At 43.1% G+C, this 24985-nt stretch overlaps 2 protein-coding genes across 6 annotated transcripts in view; one reads left to right on the forward strand and one right to left on the reverse strand.

Annotated features, from left to right (window-relative positions):
• Positions 1–9374, forward strand: part of TARBP1 (TAR (HIV-1) RNA binding protein 1) — a 76979-nt gene extending 67605 nt beyond the window's left edge. For 2 of the 3 annotated variants that reach the window (XM_005670967.3, XM_013983218.2), the window contains exons 25-30: positions 733–814; positions 3550–3721; positions 7631–7822; positions 8009–8133; positions 8494–8630; positions 8976–9374. In XM_005670967.3, the coding sequence (XP_005671024.1) occupies positions 733–814; positions 3550–3721; positions 7631–7822; positions 8009–8133; positions 8494–8630; positions 8976–9144 (877 nt within the window). In that variant the 3' untranslated portion in view covers positions 9145–9374. Of the gene's footprint in view, positions 1–732; positions 815–1036; positions 1135–3549; positions 3722–7630; positions 7823–8008; positions 8134–8493; positions 8631–8975 lie in introns of all 3 variants that reach the window. The other variant, XR_002338941.1, reaches the window with a different exon arrangement.
• On the reverse strand, positions 13974–21788 carry LOC100512926 (cytochrome c oxidase assembly factor 6 homolog). Of its 3 annotated transcripts, none has more exons than XM_003133017.4 (3): positions 21570–21788; positions 20868–21027; positions 13974–14315 (listed from the first exon to the last, which is right to left on the reverse strand). In XM_003133017.4, exons 1-3 carry the CDS (start codon positions 21707–21709, stop codon positions 14220–14222), a joined length of 396 nt encoding a protein of 131 aa, XP_003133065.1. In that variant the 5' UTR covers positions 21710–21788; the 3' UTR covers positions 13974–14219. The 3 variants fall into 3 exon arrangements, with proteins under 3 accessions (XP_003133065.1, XP_003359242.1, XP_003359243.1); XM_003359194.4 differs by having other exon boundaries at positions 21524–21737; XM_003359195.4 differs by lacking the exon at positions 21570–21788 and adding an exon at positions 21223–21503.

Raw genomic sequence — 24985 nt, forward strand, 5'->3', positions numbered from 1 at the left:
ATGTGAGTTGTACACGTGGCAGCTGCCCTACGAGACTTTCCTATCACTGTCCAGTGACAACCATCCCTGTTCCCCGTCACCTTGATGCAGCCCCAGCCTCTGTACACACTGCTGGATTGATCCCCACACTTGGAATTCGGGAGCCTTTATTGCATCACTGTTTATTGTTTGACTGTGAGAGTTACTCAATTTCTTTGTCTTTGAGTATCATTTCTTTTTTTCTTTTTTTCTTTTTTTTTTTTTTTTTTTTTGCCTTTGCAAGGGCTGCTTCCCGCGGCATATGGAGGTTCCCAGGCTAGGGGTCGAATCGGAGCTGTAGCTACCAGCCTGCACCAGAGCCACAGCAACGTGGGATCCGAGCCACGAGCCACGTCTGCAACCTACACCACAGCTCACAGCAATGCCGGATGCTTAACCCACTGAGCTAGGCCAGGGATCAAACACACAGGCTCATGGTTCTTAGTCGGATTCGTTCACCACTGAGCCATGACGGGAACTCCCTGTCTTTGAGTATCATTTCCAAATGTCAAATTTAGGGTCAGTTTCTAAAGGATGTCAGTCAGTGTCTAAAGCATGTCGATCTTAGAGACAAGGGTGTGTAAATCTTAGGATAAAGTTCACACGATTTTCCATTCATCCTAAGTTCTGCGGTACCTCTTTCAGAGATCTGATTTTCCCCCTCACCAGAGTAAGTGCCCTAGTCTGTGCCTCATACATATTTTTAATTCTCAGGAACGCCAAGAAGAATTGGCAGCGCATCCAAGAACATTTCTTCTTTGCAACATTTCACCCACTTAAGGATTACTGTCTCGAGGTGAGCGGAGAATACCGTTTGTGAATTCTCCATCACATTTCTAGTCCTAAGGCTTCCTTCCGGCCACAGTTGTTAAAGGTTAATGAGGGTAACTTCCCCCTTGACAACATCCCCTTCACATCCTGAAGGTCTCTCTTTCAGTTTGTCACCTCATGCAGATAGCCTGCTTGCCACTCTTTGGCAGTGAAAAGCAGCTAGTCATTTTCACTTTCTGTTTCTCAGGCAGTGTCTGGCTTGTAAACACTGGAAGGGGGAATATTTAACTCTGAACAGAAATCTGTTCTGACATTAAAAGGAAATGAGTGAGAACATTTGTGCAGGTGAGATTTGTTGTAATGAAGCCCATTGTTATGAAAGAAGCAAAAGATAACTCTTGTTAACTGCATATTTAGGTTCTGGATGATTGACTGTGTAGCAAATGATGCCCCACCTCATTGATTGTAACAGAATGTGCTTATGTAATTTTAAGAGCCATAGACTTGTTTATTATAATTAGCATGTGGATTAGTTAATATATAGATTATAAAATTTGGTATAAATTACTTTCTCCCTTTTTCTTTTCTTTTCTTTTTTTTTTTTTTTTTTTTTTTTTTAGGGCCACAGCCACGGCATATAGAAGTTCCCAGGCTAAGAGTCGAATCGGAGCTACAGCTGCCAGCCTACACCACAGCTCATGGCAATGCCAGATCCTTCACCCACGGAGCGAGGCCAGGGAATGAACCCATGTCTTCATGGGTACTTGTCGGGTTTGTAACCACTGAGCCATGATGGGAACTCCTACTTTCTCCCTTTTTCAACTGTAACTATAATGTTTTGCCTTTGAATTTAAAACCTAGGACTTTTCCTCTGAAGCGCTTGAGGGTATCAATAGTTTTAGCTACTGTTCATAAGCAGTTTGGGGGGATTTTTTTTTTTTTCTGGTATGTGGATTACTAATTAGCTGGCCTTTTTAAACAAATACAAATCTATGTATTGTGAGGTATCCATCATAGAACATTACTGTGTACTTTCTGTTGCTTCATTGCAAAAGTTATTTAGGATTTTTCAAATATTTTAACATGCTCTGTTCTGTGTCCTTTAGCGCCCAGAATGCTTTGTTTGACATCTTTCTGAAGGACTCTTAATAACTCTCTAGTGCTAAGTCAGCCTTTTCTATTCAGTTCTCCAGCAGGAGTAAGTCCCTTGCCTCCGCTTTTCCTTCATCCTGACTTTGACTGCCTCACTCTCATATATTTTATATATTTCATTCTCCATTAATTATATGAACCATAACTGTATGTGTAAATAAAATAATGGCTTACAAGAACTCTTAAAACATGTAGAGGTAAACTTAGTACCTACTTCATAAACAGTTCCATTCATTATGCCAGTTTAAATTTGCATGAATATTGCTCACAAAAAGAAAACTGTATTTATTCTAAACACTTCTATGAAGCCTTGCACATTGTTATAAATTTATTATTTCATTTTTATTAATTAATTTGTTTATTTATTTATTTTACTTTTTAGGGCCCCACCCATGGCATATGGAGGTTCCCAAGCTAGGGGGCCAATCAGAGCTACAACTGTCAGCCTACACCACAGCCACAGCAATGAGGATCCGAGCCGTGTCTTCAACCTACACCACAGCTCACAGCAATGCCGGATCCTTAACCCACTGAGCAAGGCCAGCAATCAAACCTGCAACCTCATGGTTCCTAGTCAGATTCATTTCCACTGTGCCATGATGGGCACTCCTGTAATTTCATTTGTAAATTGCCAGTTGTGTTTCTGCTTCTTATGTGCCTTTTCACCTTTGAGGATGATCTGGATTTCAGTCTTCTTGTAGTAGGTACAAGAGGGAAGAAGGATTGTTATATAATGAAATAACTGCTATTTACGGTGGAGTCACACTGTGCAGTTTACTGATCACTTTTATATGCTGTTTTATCCTGATTTTATCCTCTAAAATTTTACTTATGAGGAAGTTGAAGCTGAGAAAGGCTAATGGCTTGTCTAACATCACCCAGCTAAGATACAGTCCAGGCAAAATTTAGATTCTGAACTTGTATAATGGCGGCGAGAGTGAAGATGTGGCATCTCAAGAGCTTGAACTTGGAGTTCCCGTCATGGCTCATTGGTTAATGAATCTGACTAGGAACCATGAGGTTGTGGGTTCGATCCCTGACCTTGCTCAGTGGGTTAAGGATCCAGCGTTGCCGTGAGCTGTGGTGTAGGTTGCAGATGCGGCTTGGATCCTGTGTTGCTGTGGCTCCGGCGTAGGCTGGTGGCTACAGCTCCGATTTGACCCCTAGCCTGGGAACCTCCACATGCCACGGGAGCGGCCCAAGAAATGGCAAAAAATCAAAAAAAAAAAAAAGAGCTTGAACTTGACTACTTGTTGGAGGTGTTTGGTTATCAATAAATAGCATTTATCCAGAAGTTGTCTAACATTAGTGCTGATTAAAAATATTTTTTGCTCTTATCAAGAGCGCAATGTGTATTGTACACAATTAGAACTATTGGAGGAGAGGGTCTGTCTTCTCTCAAGGATTTTGTTTTAATTAATCCCCTAAATTCTTAGAGAAGATAAGAAATATAGATGAACATTGCATTAAGATACAAATGAAAGTATGTAATGTGGTCAGGTGTGATAGGGAGGATATATCATATTAAGTTGTACTTTAAACATATTATCACGTATCTCTTTGTTATTTTTAAGGGAAAACATTTAGATTTTACAATTCTCCTTGCAGACCATATTTTACGTCCTTCCGCGCCTCTCCGGCCTTGTCGAAGATGAATGGATCGCCATTGATAAATTTACCAGGTTCACTGACATTCCTTTAGATACAGGATTTCAGTGGTACCTTTCTCCAACTCAGCTCTGTGAACTGACACCAAGTGACTGGTCTCAGCAGGACATAGGTAAAAGGAATTTTTGTTTTATTTTCCCCCTCGTTGCCTTTGTCAGGCTCACTGATTCACGTTCCTTATAACAGGTAGTTAGTTGGTAGTATCATTTTTTTTATTGATGTGATGAACCCCGCTCCTTGCCTTGGAGAAAAGGCAGGAAGTGTGGTGTCCCTTTGACGAGTGCTTTTTAGTGGACATTAGCTTTGTCGTAAAAGCCAAAGAGAGCCTGATCTGCTTTACTATATGAAACTAAAGGCTTCTCTTTTCTTAGAAATGTTGTTAATTAATAGCCATTGCTCTTCTACAATATATTTCTGAAAACATAGGGATTTCTTTTTTCTTCTAAGTGCCAAATCAAGAAATCTCTTCCCTTGTCCCATTTAGGAATAGGCAGAGGTCTCCACTCCCATCCCTGCTGGGTCTGCCTTGGCCACCGCGCACCTCTTCTTCCTCCTACGTCTTACCCCTCCTTTCACGCCTCCCTCCCTTCAGCTTTCTCTCCTTCTCTTCACAGTCAAGCTGCCCCCAAGTCCTCACCCGTTTTAAAAATCACAGGTAACCTTAAGCGATGTGTAGTAAAGATCTGTATTCTCATCTTTTCTGTCCCTCACATTTTGTCCTGATTCTGGCTTCTCTAACCCATGTCCATCATTGAGACTTTCAGAAAATCAGACACTGTCTCTGTCTTCTTCTTGAAAAAATCCAAATAAACGCTCGTCTTTCGCTGTACCTGACCTTTATCTGTGCTCCTGGGGGTGCACGTCTTTTTTTCCTGCTATCCTGATTTTCCTCCCGTCTGACTTTTCTCACTCAACTTAGGAGTTCCCCCACATGTCCCTTATATTTATAGTTCTCTAAAATTTTAGTGTTTTTTAAGAATCCCTTGGACAAATTGTTAAAAGTGCAGATTCTTGGGTCTGACCCTTAGATTTTAACCCAGTATATCTGGAGGAGAGTTCTAGGAAACTGCATTTTTTTTTTTTTTAATCAAACACCCTAGATGTTTCAGGAATGCATTTTATTTTATTTTATTTTATTTTATTTTATTTTATTTTTTTTTTGTCTTTTGGTCTTTTGTTGTTGTTGCTATTTCTTGGGCCGCTCCCGCGGCATATGGAGGTTCCCAGGCTAGGGGTTGAATCGGAGCTGTAGCCACTGGCCTACGCCAGAGCCACAGCAACGCGGGATCCGAGCCGCGTCTGCAACCTACACCACAGCTCACGGCAACGCCGGATCGTTAACCCACTGAGCAAGGGCAGGGACCGAACCCGCAACCTCATGGTTCCTAGTCGGATTCGTTAACCACTGCGCCACGACGGGAACTCCCAAGGAATGCATTTTAAAATGTACCACCTTTAACTTATTTACTCAGTCAACAAAGATTTATTGATTGACTCCCGTGTGCTGGTTTAAGACAAAGGCCTTGCCCTCATGGTGCTTACATTCCTCCAGGGGGACAACCCTAAATAGATAGATAAGACATTAGGTTGTAGAAAGCACAATGGAGAACAGAAAGCAGGGTAAAGAGATAGTGTGACAGAAGATTTAAAAAGACCTTTTTTGGAGTTCCTGTTGTGGCTCAGTGGTTAACATATCTGACTAGGAACCATGAGGTTGTGGGTTCGATCCCTGGCCTTGCTCAGTGGGTTGAGGATCTGGCATTACCGTGAGCTGTGGTGTAGGTTGCAGTCGAGGCTTGGATCTGGCATTGCTGTGGCTGTGGTGTAGGCTGGTGGCTTTGGCTCCCATTAGACCCCTAGCCTGGGAATCTCCATATGTCGTGGGAGAGGCCCTAGAAAAGGCAAAAAGACAAAAAATTAAAAGATTAAAAAAAAAAAAAAAAAGACCTTTTTGAGGAGTTAGCATTGAGCAGAGGCGTACATGAAGTGAGAGCAAGTCAAGCAGAGTCTGGATGAAGAACTCTCTCAAAACAGAACAGCAGATGTGGATTTGGGGCCAAAAGACGGTGACCGGGGAGGGCACAGCCTCGCTGGGAGGGGAAGTCAGAGCATCAGCCTGTGTGCACGTCCGGTCTGAGTTTTGCTCAGAGCTGAGCCGAGGAGTGAGGAGTTGCTAGAAGGGGATAAAGCTACAGAGGTTTTTGATAGAGAAGGAAATCACAGCTCGGTTTTTATGCTGAGACTTATTGTTTGCTCTCCCTGCACATTTGTATTAACTTCGGCAGTTGGGAACCACCACCCTATATGCAGCTGCAATTTGCAAATGGTTGTCTCTGCGCAGTCTCTCTGCTGGGCCTGCAGGACCCACGTGCATCCAGCATCCACGAGCTCTTTACACTCCGCCTCCAAATGCCTGTACCTTTCCACGCAGACCCGCCCTGTCTGTGCTCCTGGTGGTGCAGCTCTGGCTGTGCGCAGTCTCTCTGCTGGGCCTGCAGGACCCACGCGCATCCAGCATCCACGAGCTCTTTACACTCCGCCTCCAAATGCCTGTACCTTTCCACGCAGACCCGCCCTGTCTGTGCTCCTGGTGGTGCAGCTCTGGCTGACACACAGAAGTCATGCTTCTCTCTCATCACAGCCATCCGTTATCAGGTCTTGGCAGATCTGCTTTTCCTCTTCAGCCCCCCTTGCATCAACTTAATTTAGACTTTTCGCCTGTGCTTGGACTAGTACAAAAGCTGCTCAATGGTTTTCCAGCTCCATCTTATCCTCCACATTGCTTATAAGAGAGATTTTCTAAAACACAAAATGAGTACTATTATCTCCACTTCTTAAAGCGCTGTCATGACTCCTTCCTGTAGAAGAAATTCTTTATTGTTATATACAGAGTTCTCAGGATCTGGTGTGAGTTAACATTCGTCCATCCGTTGCCTGCTGTGGGCGACCCCAAAGCACCACCGGAGGCCTCGGGCATCTGCGCTCTACGCATGTGCCCTGCGTACCTTTGCCCTCCCTGCCCAGGGGCTTGGCTTGGCAGACTTAGCTAGCTCCCTTCCCTTGAGCCCTCCCGGGCCCACTCCTTGTCGCTTCACCCCTCAGGTGTGGGTACCTCCTCTCTGGGAGCTCACCCTCAGCACAGCGTTGGCCTGTCTCTTCATCCCAGTAAGCGTGCCCCTCGTTTGCTCAGCCAGGTTTGCAGTGGGACATGGTGGAGGAGGAGCCTGGAAGGAGCTTCAGTCGTGAGCCAGAGATCTCAGTTTATAGTTGGTGGGGTCATTGAGGTTCTGTGCACTCATAGAGTTAGTTAGGAGATCATTGTTCCTGAAGACAGGCCTCATTGTAGAAAAGCCTCCCAAGTGCTTGTTAATTTAAGGTAAAGACTGTTATTTTCAGGAATACATTATTGCTACAGATTATTCCAATCTAATACACCATGTTTCTCAGAGATACCATTATTTTATGTACCTCTAAGGAAAAATGCTCTCTCTGAGTATTAGTAGCTCAACAGGTTAAGAACCTGACATAGTGCTCCTGAGGATGTGGGTTCAATCCCTGGCCTTGCTCAGTGGGTTAAGGATCCAGCATTGCGGCAAGCTGCGATGTTGGTTGTAGATGCAGCTTGGATCCCACATTGTTGAAGCTGTTGTGTAGGTTAGCAGCTGCAGCTCCGATTGGATCCCTAGCCTGGGAACTTTCACATGCCGAGGGTGCTGGTGAAAAGAAAAAAAGAAAAGAAAAAATGCTCTCAAACTATGATACCGTTACGGATTCTAAGATACTTTCCAATTTGGGGTATGCTAAAATATGAAAAAAATATGCATCTTATATATTTACGAAATATGGTATGTTGGTTAGTAAAGTAGAATTTGAAAATTTTAAGCTATTATTGAAAATGCCAGTTGTATCTGAATCCAAAAGTTCTGTAATGAATCTCATTGTACACTATCATTTTAAGCTATTAAAAATGGTTATGTATGTAAATAAATAGAGAGAGTTATATTTTCTTTTTCCTTCCCAGGTCCTCACTCAGGTGAAGCAGATAACCAGTCAGAGTGGGCTGATGTTCAGAAGAAGATTATCCCATGGAAAAATAATGTTCCAGACTTAGACCTGGAGCTGGTGTTTCAGGATCGTGCTGCTAGACTCGGAAAATCAATCAGTAGGCTGGTTGTAGTGGCCTCACTCATTGATAAGCCAACCAATTTAGGAGGTACAATTATAGTTTTCCAGGAGGCTTGCTGAAAATCCTTTGGTGCTGAAAATTTTTAATCAACCCAGTGCCATTTCTGGCTCCCCTTTCCACATTTAACCCTCTCTGGGAGCTTGAGAGGAATGTCAGGGACATAGTGAACTTGGCCCTAGACTGGCAGCAGTAACCAAGGCCTTTCGTGTTTAGGGCTTTGCCGGACCTGCGAGGTGTTTGGCGCCTCGGCCCTTGTCGTCAGCAGCCTTCAGTGCATCAGAGACAAGCAGTTTCAGCACCTCAGTGTTTCAGCAGAGCAGTGGCTTCCTTTAGTGGAGGTGGGTAGAAAGTCATTTGTTATTAAAATTCTCACATGCTAGAATCTTTTGTAGTATACCATCTTCCCAGATCCTTTTCCAGTAGTCTAGTTTAAAGTTTGTATTTTTATAAGTCATCAATTTTTCAGTAAAATGTGTCCTGTGGCTGGTAAAATATGTCCTGTTATAAAACTTTTGTTTTATAAATTTATGTGATGTTGGAGGAGTTCTTTTGGGGGAGGGTCTTTTTTATAGTGTGTAATTCTGTCCTTTTCCTTTTAACAAATTTCAGTTTCTTAAAAGTTTTTTTTAGAAACTGATTTTTCTTTCAGCAGGGCTATAAATGATTTAATATTCTGCTCTTTTTAAACTAATATTAAGGTCAAACCACCTCAGCTAATCGATTATCTGCAAGAGAAAAAAGCAGAAGGTTACACCATAGTGGGTGTGGAACAAACTGCCAGAAGTGTAGACCTAACCCAGTTCTGCTTTCCTGAGAAGTCCCTCCTCTTGTTGGGGTAAGAACACTGTCTCGAGTCTCTGTCTAGAAAATATCTCATAAGGTTTTCAATTTTACCTGGACTCCTGACACTACACACACACCTGAGTTTTGACTTACAAGGTTTATGGAACGCCCCCCCTGGTTTTTGTTTTATTTCTCCCATTTGAGATGGTCAGGCGAACACAGAATTGACCCACAAATGTTTTTGCTACACTCTTTGTTTTCCTGGTACCATAGACGTGTTTCATTTGGTTAAGCTCTCTCTTCCAGTAGCATTATCTGGAATGTTACTGGAATATCTGAGAAGAAAATTGATTATTACAAGGAAACTAACTTCCCTTCTCCGGTTTCTCTTCATCAGCAATGAACGTGAAGGAATCCCGGCAAATCTGATTCAGCAGCTGGATGTGTGTGTGGAGATTCCTCAGCAGGGAATCATCCGCTCCCTCAACGTCCATGTGAGCGGAGCTCTGCTGATCTGGGAATACACCAGACAGCAGCTCCTGAGGCCCGGGGACGCTGGGTCCTGAAGCGCGTGCCTTCCCTGACATGAGTTAGCGGTGCTATTCAAACACTGTTTTCAATCTATGAAGAAATAGATTCTAAAATCCACTGGGCTAATTTGCATTTCCTCTTTCAATTTAATGCCAAAACTCTGTCATGTGCCTTAAATATTTTACTATATGTTGTCCCCTTTAATAAACATTTTTAGCTAAGTCGTATGGCTTCTTTAATAAAATATTTTAAGCAATTGTGAAAATGAAACAGTGCTTTTTATTTTCGTCTTTTTTTTTTTTTTTTTTTTAGGGCTGCACCCGTGGGATATGAAGGTTCCCAGGCTAGAGGTAGAATTGGAGCTGTAGCTGCCGGCCTACACCACAGCCACAGCCACAGGAGATCCGAGCCTCATCTGGGACCTACACCACAGCTCATGGCAATACCAAATCCCCAACCCACTGAGCAAGGCCAGAGATTGAACCCGTGAGAGCATTTCTTTCCTAGAAACTGGTATTGTCAGAAATGTGGATTATGGTAGGAGTAAGGCAGATTTAAGGCAGCTCTGGTTATTAATACCACCCTCTCGTCAAAGGAACATAGGGGCACGAGTGCGGGAAGCAAAGGGTTCTCATGGGGCTGAGTCATTAGCCTCTTTCTGCTGCTCTGTAACTACTTTTACTCGGGGAAGAAACATGCTTGGCAAGATACCAGCCAGCTTCCCTATAAAGTTCATAATTTATTTTTAAAGCTATGAACTAGGCCATAATCATTCATATGAAGTTTTCAGGAACTTTTCATATTCCACTTTTGCCCAGATGCCATATAATGGTTAGAAATAGTTTATACGCTGACAGTTGTCAGTCTGGACCCAAAGAAGGTGACTTACTCTTAACATGTCATTACCACTAGTGAGGATGGAACCTACAAGTGTTGCTTTACTGTGTTTGTTCTTCTGAGGATTTTTGTTTGATATTCTAGGATTATTATTTACTGGTAACCCTCACCATCCAGCAATGAACTTCAATCACGTGTGGGTCTTTGTTAACAGTATTTAAACTTCAGAGTCCATTACAGCTTTCTTCCATAGCTGTATTAAAATAATTTTTGTTTTGCAGAATAGCTGCAAAGATATTGCAACCTTTCCATATGTCCCTCACCCAGAAACCTCTAATAGGATCTTGCCATAACCATGGACATTTATCGAAACTAAGAAATTAGCATCGATAATGGTGCTGCTCACCGACAGACTACAAGCCTGATCTATGCCCATATTACCCATTTCCCCACAAATGCACTTTTTCTGTCCCAGAAGCCCTGGCTTTGGCATCCAGGACAGGAACACTGCATTGACCCTGCCCATTACCCTTCTCCAGTCTCTGACAGATTCAGTCTGTCATTGTCTTTCACGATCTTGACATTTTTGAAGAGTATCCATCAGGTACTTAGCAAATGTCTCATCATTTGGGCTTATCTGGTGTTTTCTCATAGCAGACTGAGGTCATGGGTTTTCAGGAAGGAAACTGCAGTGATTAAGTGCCCTTCTCATCACATCTCTCTGACCTACTACTTTGACCTTTTGTTTAGGGGTGTATTTGACATGTTCTCCTCTGGAAAGTGACCACTTTTCACTTTCAATGGTCTGTTAGAAAGAAGCCGTCACCCAGCCTCACCCATGCTCAAGGACAGGAAAAGTGAGCTTCCCCTCCTGCAGGAGGAGTTTCAGAGGATTCGGAGGCAACTGTTAAAAGTACCGCAGTTTTTAATAAATCTTTGGGGAGAGATTCATGGAGGCCACGCTAATAAGCTGTTTCTCTTGAACTTTTTGCCCACTGACCTGATCACCCATTAGTGGGCATCCTTCATTACCTGGAATTTTGGAAGGCAGTCTTGGCCCTCAGGCATCTGTTTATGTCAACATGGATGGCTCTTGTGTCCTCTATGTGCTCCCATTCTTTTGCTTGTTTGTTTTTTTAAAGTACTCCTTTACATTCCAGTACTACACAATGCTCCAGGCCCATCTTTAATTTTCTCTATCCCAGCTCTAGAGTCAGACATTCCACTGAGGATCATTGTCTCCGTTTACTGGCAAATACCATTAGTAACCTAGTTATGGGTGCTGGATGTGCTTGTTGCTCCTGGGGTGTCATTGCAGGCCCTCTCGTGGACAGAACTTGGGGACCTGGGTGTCTGCCAGCCCATGTGTGTACAACATCCATGTATGTTCATATAAACAGGAATTCTCACCAATACCCTCTGACACCAACCCAAGACTCCTAATAGAATATTCACCTCATGCTTATTTCTAACTGCTTTTCCTAACACAAACCTGGTTCTCATTGTAGTTTCTGAATTGCTGAACTATACCCCTATGAAATTTAACAATTTGGGTAGTTCCTTTTGTCTTTAACCTTACAGAATCCAGTCAGAACACCATTTTTTAGTTATGTGGGTGAACCCCTTTCTTAGCCTCTGCTTTCAGTGAGTTAATGTCATATACTTATAATAGACTCATTTATCAGTCTTCATTCCAAACGAGGATCCCTCCAAAGCCCTGGTTGATTTTATTTTGATGTGCACGCACTCCCTACAATGTACAGTTCTGTGGTTTTGACAAATGCACACATGGATTCACCACCAGTGCCATAGAAAAACAGTTTCAACACCTACAGTTTCCTTTGTGTAACCCCTTCAGTCAACCCCCTCCCCCACCAGCAGGGACTGTCACCTTTTTTTCTTTTTAGGGCTGCACCTGTAGCATATGAAAGTTCTCAGGCTAGGGGTCCAATTGGAGCTACAGCTGCCAGTATACACCACAGCCACAGCAATGGAGGATCTGAGCCACATCTGCAACCTACACTGCAGCTCACAGCAATGCCAGATCCTTAACCCACTGAACAAGGCCAGGGATCAGACCCACATCCTCATGGATAATAGTCTGGTTTGTAACCCACTGAGCCACAATAGGAACTCCAACTCTTTTTAATTTAAGCCTTTTTTTTTGGTCTTTTTGCCATTTCTTGGGCCACTCCCACAGCATATGGAGGGAGGTTCCCAGGCTAGGGGTCGAATCAGAGCTGTAGCTGCCGGCCCACACCACAGCTCACAGCAACGCCGGATCCTTAACCCACTGAGCAAGGCCAGGGATTGAACCTGCAACCTTATGGTTCCTAGTCGGATTTGTTAACCACTGGGCCACGACGGGAACTCCAATTTAAGCCATTCTAATAGGTGTGTAGCGACAGGTAAACATGGTTGTAATTTACATTACTCTGTAAATAATATGGAGCATCTTTTCATAATACAATGTTATTTATAACCCTATGAAAAGATTTGTGAAAATACTATTCACATAATTTGCCTATTTTTTTAAACAGGTGATTTTTTTAATAAGAGTTCTTTATTCTAGGAGTTCCCGTTGTGGCATGGCAGAAACAAATCCGACTAGGAACCATGAGGTTGTGGGTTCGGTCCCTGGCCTTGTTCAGCAGGTCCCTGTTGGCCACTCATTTCATATACCAGTGTGCATATACCAATCCCAAACCCCCAGTCCATCCATCCCCCCTGCAACTTCTTTGAGATATGTGATTTGCAAATATTTTCTCCCAGTTTATATCTTCTTTTCCTCAATAGTATCTTTCATAGAGCATTTTTACTGTTGAAAAAGTCCACCTTCGCTTTTTTTTTCTGTTATAGTGCTTTTGATGTCATCATCTAAAGTCATTTACAAACCCCAAATCATGTAGAATTTCTCTATATTTTCTTCTAGAAGTCTTATAGTTTTATATTTTCCATTTTTTAAATATGGTGTGCACTTCTCCATTGATTCACCTTTGCAACTTGGCCAAACTTAGTTCAAGAACTCTACCTGTGTGGGTGTACTGCTCTGTTATGTTGTTTTGAGCTATGTGTCTATTCTGCCAATACAATACTGTCAATTACTGTAGCTTTATAATAGGCTTTGAAATCATATGACTCTTCCAATTTTGGCGCCTTTTTTTTTTTTCCAGAATAGTTTTGGCTTAGACCATATGCCTTTCCATACAGATTTCAGAATCAGCCTGTCAATATCTAGCAAAAATCTTGTTGAGATTTTGACTGAGGTTGTTTTGAATTCATAGAAAAAACCAGGGAGAAAAAAACAAAACAAAACAAAAAAAAAAACAGGGAGAATGTCTTAACAACAGAGTCTTACCCATGAACACAATACCTCTCCCAATTAAGTTGTTCTTCACTGATTTAAAGTGTTCTGTCGTTCTCAGGATATATAGTCCTAACATCTTGTTAGATTTATAACTAAGCATTCCTTTTTCTTCTTTTTTTTTTTTAAGTGCTATTGTAACCGGTATATTTTAAATTCTGGTTGTTCATTGCTGGTATACACAAAAACGATATTCTTTTATATACTGAGCTTGTTTCCTGCCACCATCTAAGATTCACTTATTAATTCTGGGTGGTTTTTTGTCAAATCTTGGGGATTTTCTACAGAGATAATAATATCATCCGTGAATAGAGCCGGTTCCATTTGTTTGCAATCCTACACTTTTTTCTTTTTTTGTCTTGTTGAAGTAGTTAGGAATCCAGCACAGTGTTGAATGGAGATGAGGACATCCTTACCTTGTTACTGATTTTAGGGGAAAAGGAGTCACTGTCTTATCATTAACTATATCAGTTGTAGGGTTTTTTGTATATGGTCTTTGTTATTTTACCTGTTGAAGTTGAACCTTCTTCCATTCCTCATCTTTTTGTGCCTGTATTAAAATACTAACTCCCAGGACAATGGCAAGCCTACTTTTCCAGTGCATATCTGTATCTAGACAGTATTTGCCTACTGCCCATCCTCCAACAACAACAAAAGTACACATGTTTTTATAAGCTTTAATTTTTCTCTTAAAATATTTTTTACTATACTTAGCATATTTCATATCATTTTATTTCAATTCTTCATACTTTGAATAATGGAATCTTGTTACTTGATCACTTTAATTAAGAGCTGTATAGATGGAACAAGCACTGGTGTTTACCATAATTCAAATTACTATTGTCCCATAGAGCATTTCTCAATGTCCAAAAAAATTAATTCAACCTTTCTGAAACGTTCAGGAATAGCTTAGGACTTTTCAGTTGTTCTTGAAGGCTGGAACTCTCCTGCTTCAAATTTTTCTTTGAATTTTAAGTAGTCCCTTCTTTTATCAAAATATTTTATCTGTTGAGAAAAAAGGATTTGAAATAAGGGCAAGTTATGTGGCTTAAACAAAAGCACAGATTTAAATGTAGCTAATTATTCAATATAAATTATATAAATAGCATAAGTAATTTATATTCTAGAACCGGTTTGAATCAGTGCATCTGATATATGAGTCTCTAAAGAGAGAGAGTGAGTCCAAACCCTTTCTGGGTAAAAAGCCCTGTTGAGAATTTGAGTACCCTGTGCACCTTCTCAAGAACATCTGTGCTTAGATGTGAAAACTCCCATGCAAGGTCAGAGTCTACAGAACTCTCAAGTCATGACTTCATGATTTAAAGACATCATACAAGTTGTTTCCTATCAACTGTAAGTTTAGAACATTTTTTTAATTCATTAGCCATGATATTTTTATTAAGTTTATCTTATCTGAAAACATACATTTAAGGACATAAACACATAGTTAAAAATTATGAACTATAAGCAAGTAAACTGATGGTAAGACTTTAAGTTACATCCTCCTCTTGCCATAGGGAATTTGGAGTATCTTGAAACCCATATCCTGAAACAGTAAATTCTTACGTGGAAAATCAAGGCAACCACAAAATCACCAGTGTCTGTATGTGAGCTGCTTTGCAAACAAGGCAACAGTACATTTTCACTGTCTGAATAGCAAAGCTTTTCTTAGGATTTAATCCTTAAATATTTCAGTTGAGCCCGAGGGAGTAAAAATTAGCTTAGACTAAGAATATAAAAATCTGCCCTACCCTGTCTTTAGCTGGATAAAGAGACTGAGATAAAGCCAGCTACAAAGTCAACTTTCTCCGTGGACACACTGCAGCCACAGACTGTCCTGACAGGCCCCTTTGCGTGATTGCTGCTTTCTTACTCAGCAAGAAACTCTGTTCTTTAAAAATCAAACTATCAGAAATTTGTCCTTTGAGGTTATTTCAGTAAGAATGAAACACCCTATTTTATCTGGAGGATCTGGGAGGCACTTTGACACAAAGCAGCAGCCTTGGCTTCCAACTCGGATGCAGGACTTCAAATAAGAGGTTTCTCAGCATGACAACATTCAGCATTTACCTCTGTAGGATAAAGGGCCCTGGGTCCACCTCTCTGTCCAGAGTGGACAACCTCCTTCTATGCCGCCCTGCTTTGCTCTGAGCCTGTCCAAGTACTGCTTCATTTCAGTTTTACCTTCTCCCTTCCCCACACCTCGTAACTCCTTTCCTTCAGTTGGTGAGAGGCCCACAGCAACTTCGGTGCACGGGCTCCCTGGTTACAGCAGGTTAGTGAATCTCACTGTCACACCACGTACCCCTGGTGGCCACAGGCTGACTGAGCTGGGATGGGGGTTATAGATTAAAGGATACCAGATGAAGGGGGAGTTCCTGTTGTGACTTAGTGGGTAATGAACCTGACTAGTATCCATGAGGATGCGGGTTTCATCCCTGGCCTCGCTTAGTGGGTTAAGGAGCCAGTGTTGCCATGAGCTGTGGTGTAGGTCGCAGATGTGGCTTGGATCCCACTTTGCTGTGGCTGTGGTGTAGGCTGGCAACTGTAGCTCTGATTCAACCCCTAGCCTGGGAACTTCCATATGCCACAGGTGCAGCTCTAAAAAGCAAAAAAATAAAAAATAAAATAAAGGACACTAGATGAAGAGGTGGACAATGTCCTTAATATTTCTGTGACAAATCAACAGAATTTTGCATTTCTTGTCACATCTCCAACTGCCTAAAGGACAATTTCGCTTAGTTGTCCTACTTACATTTCAGCCCCATCCTGTCCAGAACTTACTCCTCTCCAAACATCCCTCCTCCTCTGGTATCTGTTCCAGTGACTGCATCACTGTCCACCCAAATGCTTCCATCTCTTTTCCCCCATGATGGCCAGGTACAGGCCCATATCATTTCTCACCTGCGCTGCCGTAAGAGCTGTTTGACTGGTTTTCTCTACTTCCCATCTGTTGCACCTCTGCCCAGTAGAATCTTCTTGAAATCCCAATTAGATCAAGATCTTTCAGGGTATCCCTATGGCCTTCAAGGTCAACATCCAAACAGCTCAGTCAGACAAACAAGGTCATTCATGGCTTAGTTTCTGTCTCTGTCTGTCCCCTGAGCTTACCACCAGCCCCGCAACTTGAGCCATCCAGAGCCGCCCCAGTTCCTGAAGGTGCTTCTCTCCTGTGCATCTTGTTTCCACGCTTTTGCATACACCACACTCTCTGCTTGAAAAGCTCTTTTCCGTAGTCTGTACCACCTGGTTTGGTGAACAGTTGAGGACCCTCAACTAGTGGCACCTCGAAGAGATTAATGTCTAAACAAGGATTTACTGAGAAGCACTGTGTACATATGATGCTAATGTCCTCTAAACCACCAACCGAGACACAGGACAGTGGCATGAATGCCCAAGCACTGGAATTTCTGAGACATTTCAGAGGTTCACAGGGAAAAGACAATATCTGAAATTGTTTCTGGGATCAACTATCTTGGATGTCTAGTTGCTCTCTGTGGGAGACTGTGCTGGATGATGCTAGAATGACCTAGACCTGATCCCTGCTCGCTCCTAGTTATGAACCAACAGGAGCCTTTAGGTAAGACCATTCATTATACAATACAGACTGACTAGATAAGCAAAGGGGCAGAGAAGACTAATCTGGTTTTGTGACAGCCTAGTAGTTGTGTGGCATATTTATCACGTAACAAATTGTATTTTTAGTCTTTTATGATAGAAGTTTTCATTGTACATCTCTAGTTGGTGGTTTTATTTTTATCTCTGTTCTCTGGCTGTGACTTCAGCTTAGTAAAAGAAAACAAACTTTGGAATCAGAGACCTACATTCAAATCCCCTTTCTACTACTTCACTGGTTAGCTGATCTTGAACAAAGCGTCTCACCTTTCTGAGCTTTAGTTCCTACTATGTAAATGAGATAACGAGTACCTTATTAGACTGAATGAAAGTTAAAGCTGATGAAAACACAATGTCCCACAAAGAAGGCACTCAGAAGCTACTCTGAATCCTCTATTCCACTCCCATCGGCTTCTTTGTTGCATCATCTACAACTTCACAGGTTGCTGCCATTTTCTGTCCCACCTCTTGGCCAGTCACTGTCCATGTGGTTGATCCAACACCCTGGCCTCTTGGCTCCTTGACCTCGTCTATGACCCAGTCCTCCACCCCACCTTACTCCCAGGATCAAAGCCTAGTCCTGGACCATACCAACAAACACAGCCCTTCCATAACGCCAACTCTGAGCCTCCCTTCCTCCAACCACCCCCTTCACTCTAGGACCCTGATGCCAACAACCCAATGGCCCACCATCTTTTTGCTAACTCTCATCCCTCTTATGCCCTCACTTGCCTCCTTACCCCTGAACCCACAGCTCTCCAATGAGTCTCCATATCACTCAGAACTTCCAGCGTCACCGGCCTCCATCACCCAAGACCCTAACTTCAGCTCTCTCCTTGCTGTTCCTGAAACACCCTGGACCTGTTCCCACTGCAGGGCCATTGCTTGTGTTCTCCTGCTTCCCTCCGAAGAACTGTCCTTTAACAGTTCCCACAGTGAATTGGAACTGTGTTGTTAGCATCTTTCACTGAGGTTGGGAGTGTGGGAGGAGAGGCTGGTTGGCTACAAGACGAGGGAGAGATCAAGGTTGGCTCTTCTGAACATCTCACTTAAAAGCCCAAAAGGTTCTTCTAGACTTGGAGAAAGGGCCATGGTGAGGATGCAGATTTGGGCATCACCATGAAAGTGGTACTTCAGCCATGGTTGTAGAGAAGCCCGCCTTGGGAAAGGGAGTGGCCTGGAAGGGAACTCTAAAGAGGATGGCAATTAGCATGGCAATGGCTGCTAGGCCCGAGGAGGGGAACCTGGGGAGTTAACTGTGAAGGGACCAAGGAGCTAGCACTTTTGTATTTAAATAGATTTGCATGATGACTAAGTTTCTAGGACAATGTGAGACTTGTGCAGCCTAATTCCTGGGCTCCTTTCTTGCATGACTGGCACAGAAAGAAGGATGTGGATCAGGGAAGCATATGGGGTCTGGACTCAGACGGCTGAGCTCAAATCCAGGCTCTGCACTTCCAAGTGACCACATTTCTGTGTGCCCATGTGCTCACATGTAAAACTGGGAACAGAGTTATTGTGAGGGATAAATTATACATCTGTTGTGCTGTGAGCTCTGATAAGGATGCAGTGACCTGGATGGAGAGAGGATGAGCCTGCATGGCATGGTGCTCAGCCACTCACTCAGTGTGTGAGTGGAAGAGACTTACAGTAAAGAAGCACCTGACTGGCTTTAAAAACCCTTTATGATGCTGAGAACACAAGTTGCCCTGAAATCAGAGAGATGGGAGGGTCAATTAGCCACTGGGTTGAAGAAAAAGCAGTGAGTTTTGCTAGAGAGAGAAGGGATTAAAAAAAAAATAGGACTGAAGTGTAACTTATCAAAGGGGTGAAGACAGTGATTCCCAGGCATGGTTATCCACGACAGTCACCTACAGAGCCAGAACCCTTTTTTAAAAAGCTTCCAGAAATTCATAGATCTAAGGTGAGGTCTGGGACATGGCTATTTTTATTAAAATTTCCACATGGGAGTTCCCATTGTGGTTCAGCAGTAACCAACCTAACTAGCATCCATGAGGACGCAGGTTTGATCCCTGGCCTCACTCAGTGGGTTAAGGATTTGGCGCTGCCATGAGCTGTGGTGTAGGTCACAGATGCAGCTCTGATCTGGCGTTGCTGTGGTTTCGGCGTAGGCCGGCAGCCGTAGCTCCGATTTGACCCCTAGCCTGGGAACTTCCATGCTGCAGGTGTGGCCCTAAAAAGAAAAAAATTTCCACACGATTCTGATGTGCAACCCTGAGGGAAAGATCATGGCTAAGCTGTCTAAAGACAGGTCTCATAGTGAAGAGGTTCTCCAGGGAAAAGGTAGGGGTGGGAGGGGTTGGGACCCACCAACACCTTGGTCATGACTTACCTCGATGAGCTTCATCACTCCGACCCCAGGCCCCCAAGTCCATCCCTGTTCCCACCCATGTCCCTGTTCCTCAGTGACCCTGGGGTCAGACAGCAGGGTGAGAAGAGGACAGCACAGGCGGTGCAGCATCCAGGCCATAAAGGAGAGTGATGTCAGCCCAAACTCCCACACTTTCTACCAAATTCTTCAAACAGGAGCTGACTCTCAATGAATCTACTTGATGGGAATACCAAAGATGTATTATATTTTGGGGCTAAATCATTATCTAATTCCATCATAAAGCCCCTCATTTATCAGTTTTCAGTCTGTATGTCAAGTTAGACATTTGCTCTGCATAGTAATTCCATGAGCTAGGTTACATCATGCTGCTTTTACAGATGAAGGGCTCATCTAAAGCAACTGTCTATGCATTGCATTCATCCCCGCCCTCCATCACACCCTTCTTGAGGTCTTCAGCCTTAGGTGCCTCATCTAAAAATCTGAGGTGTGAGAGGGAGAAGATCCTAAATCCACTTCATCTCTAAAACCATCTGTACTCAAACTACTAGGTACAATTTGGAGCAGCATGAGAGGAAAAAGCACACAGCTTCACATCAGCCACTAGGCCTGACTTAGACCTATAGTTCTCCCAATTACTAACCAACACTGAGCAAGTTATTTCAATGCTTTGGGTTTCACTCACCTCCTCTGGAAATTGAAAGTAACAACCCATCTTAAAGAGTATTACTGAAGGAGTACCAAGCACTTATACAGGATCATTTAAGGAGCCCAGCAATGTCAGTTCCCTTTTTCAAACCCTCCCATTCTAAGGCCAGGCAACAGAGAGCATGGACACATGTCAGGGAGGCATTTGGAGCAGCTGGTGGCAGAATCTACCACTGAATATTTATTTATTTATTTATTTTCTTTTTACAGCCACTTCTGCAGAATATCTAAGTTCCCAGGCTAGGGGTCGAATCAGAGCTGCAGCTGCATGCCTACAACAGAGCCACAGCAAGGCCAGAACCAAGCCACATCTATGACCTACACCGCAGCTTGCAGAAATGCTGGATCCTTAACCAACAAACTGAGCGAGGCCAGAGATTGAACCAATATCCTTACAGCCCACTAGGTTGGGTTCTTAACCTGCTGAGCCACCAAAGGAACTCCCATTGGATATTTTATTTCTTCTACTTTCTAAACTCCTTTCTCTGTATTTTAATTATATGGCTTTGGGTGACAAATGGGAATGCTTTTATTTCTGATAGTAGCTCTAGGACAGTGAATTTGCTAACTCTTTCTCAAGATTAAATATCTCTTCAGAAGAACCTAGAGAAGTCTTATCAGTTTAGGGGGTTGGAATTTTTTAGTTATTGTTCTTATGTTTATTTTGTTTTTCAATGATCTTTAAAGAGTCAGATGACCTTTTCCAAACGTTTGCCCTATTTGTAACAAAAACAAGCCTGGATTACCAGACAAGGTTTTCTTTGCTGCTAACAGAAACTGCTGACTTGAGAAGCCTCAAACTGTGCTTCATTTCATAGTCCACCACTCACTGTAAGTGCTATGTATTTTAACAGCGAACAGAAACATGTCCAAGTGTGACTTACCCACTGCTGGGGACAACTTGATTCAAATGAGCTTCTCAACTTCTTGCACTGAGAAGCGTCCTCTGTGTTCTCATCTAAGCACTTCCAGTATGCATCCCGGGCTCCCCAGCAAGCCTGCCTTTCTTTCATAGATGGGGCTGCCATTCCTGGTGGGCTCGAGCTGTCAACCAAAACACGTGATATTAACAAAGAACTTGTAATTCGAGAGGAGGCAAACCAAAGGAAAAATACCGTCTTTCCCTCCAATCCCCTCTTTTTAAAGTTATGCCTCTGGATTTTAATGGCGCGACTGAAACTAATCAGTCCCACAGGAATGGTATTGTAAGAGCATTCGCTTTTGAAACTTATCCTTTACACTGTAATTTGCTCCTCTGCTGGGGTGGCAGCGTGATCTCAGAAAGCCGGAGTTAGAATTCTGACTTTCACACAGTTTGTCATTTAAGACGGTTCATTTATTCTCCCGAGCCTGTTTCCCCATCGGCAGGTGACGCTCAGGGTAGGAGCATTGCCCATTTAACAAAGCTGCTGTTCGAACCGAAGTACTGTACAATTAACTGCACGAGAGCACAACAACTAGGCAAAACGAGGAGTACTCCTCTGTTGGCAGAGGAGAAACCCGGCGCTCGAGGAGAGTCGGCGACCTCCTGGGTTCCTACCCTCTCGGGAGCGCCTCGCACTCCCCGGCCCCGCCAGCAGGCTGACCTCTCCGCCCGCCCAGCAGCAAGTTCCCTTCGGCGCCAACGGAAGGAAAAAGTCACACAGCCCAACAACAGGGGAAGAAGGGTGCGGGGCCGAGTCCCAGTGCCGCACAGTCGTCTCGCCGACTTGGGCTCCTGCGGCATAAACCCACCACCTGAGGAAAACAATTCGCGCGGCGGATTCGCTGGCCTTGTGACCCTTACGGGCTACCGTTTGCCGGTCAAAAACGGCGGGACTTCCGGTCCCACACTCCTACCTGCTAGAGTGACTTCCGGGCCTGCTCAGTCAAGGGAGGAAGTTCCTGGAGAAGTAGAAGTACTGCGTGGTTAGCGTCCGGTCACTCTTCAGAGCAGCCTTGTACTTACTACGTTTCAGTGTCTCTCCTTGCAGCTTTTCGTAACTTTAACGAACTATGCTCCTTTCGTGTCTCAGTTTCTATATCTGTTTCGCCAAGCGCCGCTCGGAAGGGTTAATTCAGGAGCGAGCCCTACTGGAAAAGGCGGCTTTGTGTGGAAGTTTGCACCTGGGAGGTGAGAGCTGGACGGAACGTTAAAGAGCCCTGAAGGCTTAACTCTACGCTTCTGAGGTTAAAAAAGAGAGAGAGAGAAAGAAACGGCTCCAGAAAGAGGCGGATGACACCCCAGGTTACATGGCAAAAAAGTGACTAAACTGAGAACTCAGGGCACCAATCTCCCAGTTTCCCCATTGAGATTTCATCCTGTTACATTTCCCGGCATCACCTTGTTCTTGCTTTGAACCCTTGCGACTTTTTTTTTGTAGATGGAAAAGATTCTTTTAGTTGGTATTTGGAGACATCTAGTGAAAGAATATGAAAGCAAAGGTCGAGTCCGCAAGTTCTGGTAGTTCGTGGAATTAAAAAGTGAGCATGATTAGAGTTTACAGCTAAAAATCCTTGGACTTGGATCTGAAATTTGCGAAGGTGCTACAATTTGATCAGGAGAGTGGGTAAAATTAATACTTGCATTATTGTTTTAATTATTTGTAGCTCTTTTTACTCTAAACGCTGACATTTTTTTTTAAGGAATGAAAAAATGCGCCTTTAGATATTTTGAAAGGATGTTATTTCAGTATATGAGTTAATATATTCCGTGCAGCAGAATCTTTATTTGAAAGCACGCTTATGGATAAAGGTTAGTCTTTAGTTCACTTACTGATTCCATCTGCTCCATTACCTAGTCTTGCTTAAGTTCTAAGTGCTTAAAAAACTCATAAGCAGTTTACAGCTCTGCACTTTGCAGCTGTTCGATCTTTTCCAAATTCAACATATGCAGATTTTCAGGTTGGCTATGTGAAGCTAAGTACCACCAAACATAATGTTCTACAACATGGGAAGTATTTCTGTAATAGTTAATGGACTTTATTAAGTGGGTTGCTTTAGTTTTCCCAGAGCCACCATTTCTTTTCCACTATGAAGGGCGGTTTATATAAAAATAGTATCTTGGAGTTCCCATAGTGGCTCCAGGAATGAATCTGACTAGCATCCGTGAAGACTCAGGATCCCTGGCCTTGCTCACTGGGTTGAGAATCCAGCATTGGCACTCACATCCTGAGTTGCTGTGGCAGTGGCATAGGCCAGTGGCTACAGCTTCGATTTGACCCCTAGCCTGGGAACCTCTATATGCCACAGGTGTGGCCCTAAAAAAAAAAAGTATCTTTTAAGTATGACCAATGAGATATAGAAAGAATGGAGGAATCTTGAATGATTTCTTTTTTTTTTTTTTTTGGTCTTTTTTCATTTCTTTGGGCCGCTCTCGCGGCATATGGAGGTTCCCAGGCTAGGGGTCAAATCAGAGCTGTAGCCACTGGCCTATGCCAGAGCCACAGCAACGCAGGATCCGAGCCGTGTCTGCAACCTACACCACAGCTCAGGGCAACGCCGGATCATTAACCCACTGAGCAAGGGCAGGGACCGAACCCGCAACCCCATGGTTCCTAGTCGGATTCGTTAACCACTGCGCCACGACTGGAACTCCTGAATGATTTCTTTTTTCTTTTTTTTTTTTTTGTCTTTTTGCCATTTCTAGGGCCGCTCCCTCGGCATATGGAGGTTTCCAGGCTAGGGGTCTAATCTGAGCTGTAGCAGCTGGCCTACACCAGAGCCACAGCAACGCCAGATCCAAGCCGCATCTGCAACCTACACCACAGCTCATGGCAACACTGGATCCTTAACTCACTGAGCAAGGCCAGGAATCGAACTGCAACCTCATGGTTCCTAGTTGGATTCGTTAACCACTGAGCCACGACGGGAACTCCTTGAATTATTTCTGAGTTGAAAATACATATATATTTAAAAGTTTAAGTCTTATTTATTTATTTATTTATTTGGCCATGCTTGCAGCATACAGAAGTTCACAGGCCTGGAGCCACAGCAGTGACTGCAAGATCCTTAACCTACTAGGCTGCCAGGGAACTCTCCAAATTTTAAATTTTTATGTGGATAGTGATAAATATATGTAAAATGTATAAAGTGAAACTTGATAAGATTATAAAGAAAAATGTATGTGGCCATATTAGGTGATTTTAACAAGCCTTTCCCAGTGATTAAGACAAGCAAAAAAAAAAAAAAATCATCATGGACTTGGAGAATAGACTTGTGGCTGCCGGACGGGAGAGGGAGGGAGTGGGAGGAATCGGGAGCTTGGGGTTATCAGATACAACTTACAATAGATTTACAAGGAGATCCTGCTGAGTAGCATTGAGAACTATGTCTAGATACTCATATTGCAACAGAACAAAGGGTGGAAAAAAAAATGTATACATGTAAGAATAACTTGATCCCCATGCTGTACAGCGGGAAAAATGAAATAAAAATTTTTTAAAAATCAATAAGTGTATAGAAAATTTGAATAACATGATGTACAGACTTGACCTAATGAATATACACAGAAAAACACCACCAAAATCAGAACATATGTTTTTTGGAAAGCAAACATGACATATTACCAAAATTAGTCACAGTTAGCTGTAAAGTAACTCTCAACAAATTTTAAAGATTGAAATCATTCAGCACATGTTTTTTGAGCACAATGCAATTAAACTAGAAAGCAATAAAGAACTATAGAGGCAAGTCTTTATAACTGTAGCCAGAGTTATAATGGTAATGAGAAAATATCTTGAGCTGAACAATAAAATACAGTAGTAACACCTGAGGAATAAAACTAATGTAGGAGTTCCTGTCGTGGTGCAAGTGGTTAACGAATCGGACTAGGAACCATGAGGTTTCAGGTTCTATCCCTGGCCTTGCTCAGTGGGTTAAGGATCCAGCGTTGCCATGAGTTGTGGTGTAGGTTGCAGATGCATTGGATCCTGCGTTGCTGTGGCTGTGTCATAGGCCCACAGCTGTAGCTCCAATTAGACCCCTGGCCTGGGAACCTCCATGTGCCGCAGGAGCGGCTCTA

Source organism: Sus scrofa, chromosome 14 (assembly GCF_000003025.6).
Source record: "Sus scrofa isolate TJ Tabasco breed Duroc chromosome 14, Sscrofa11.1, whole genome shotgun sequence".
Lineage (NCBI taxonomy): Eukaryota > Metazoa > Chordata > Mammalia > Artiodactyla > Suidae > Sus > Sus scrofa.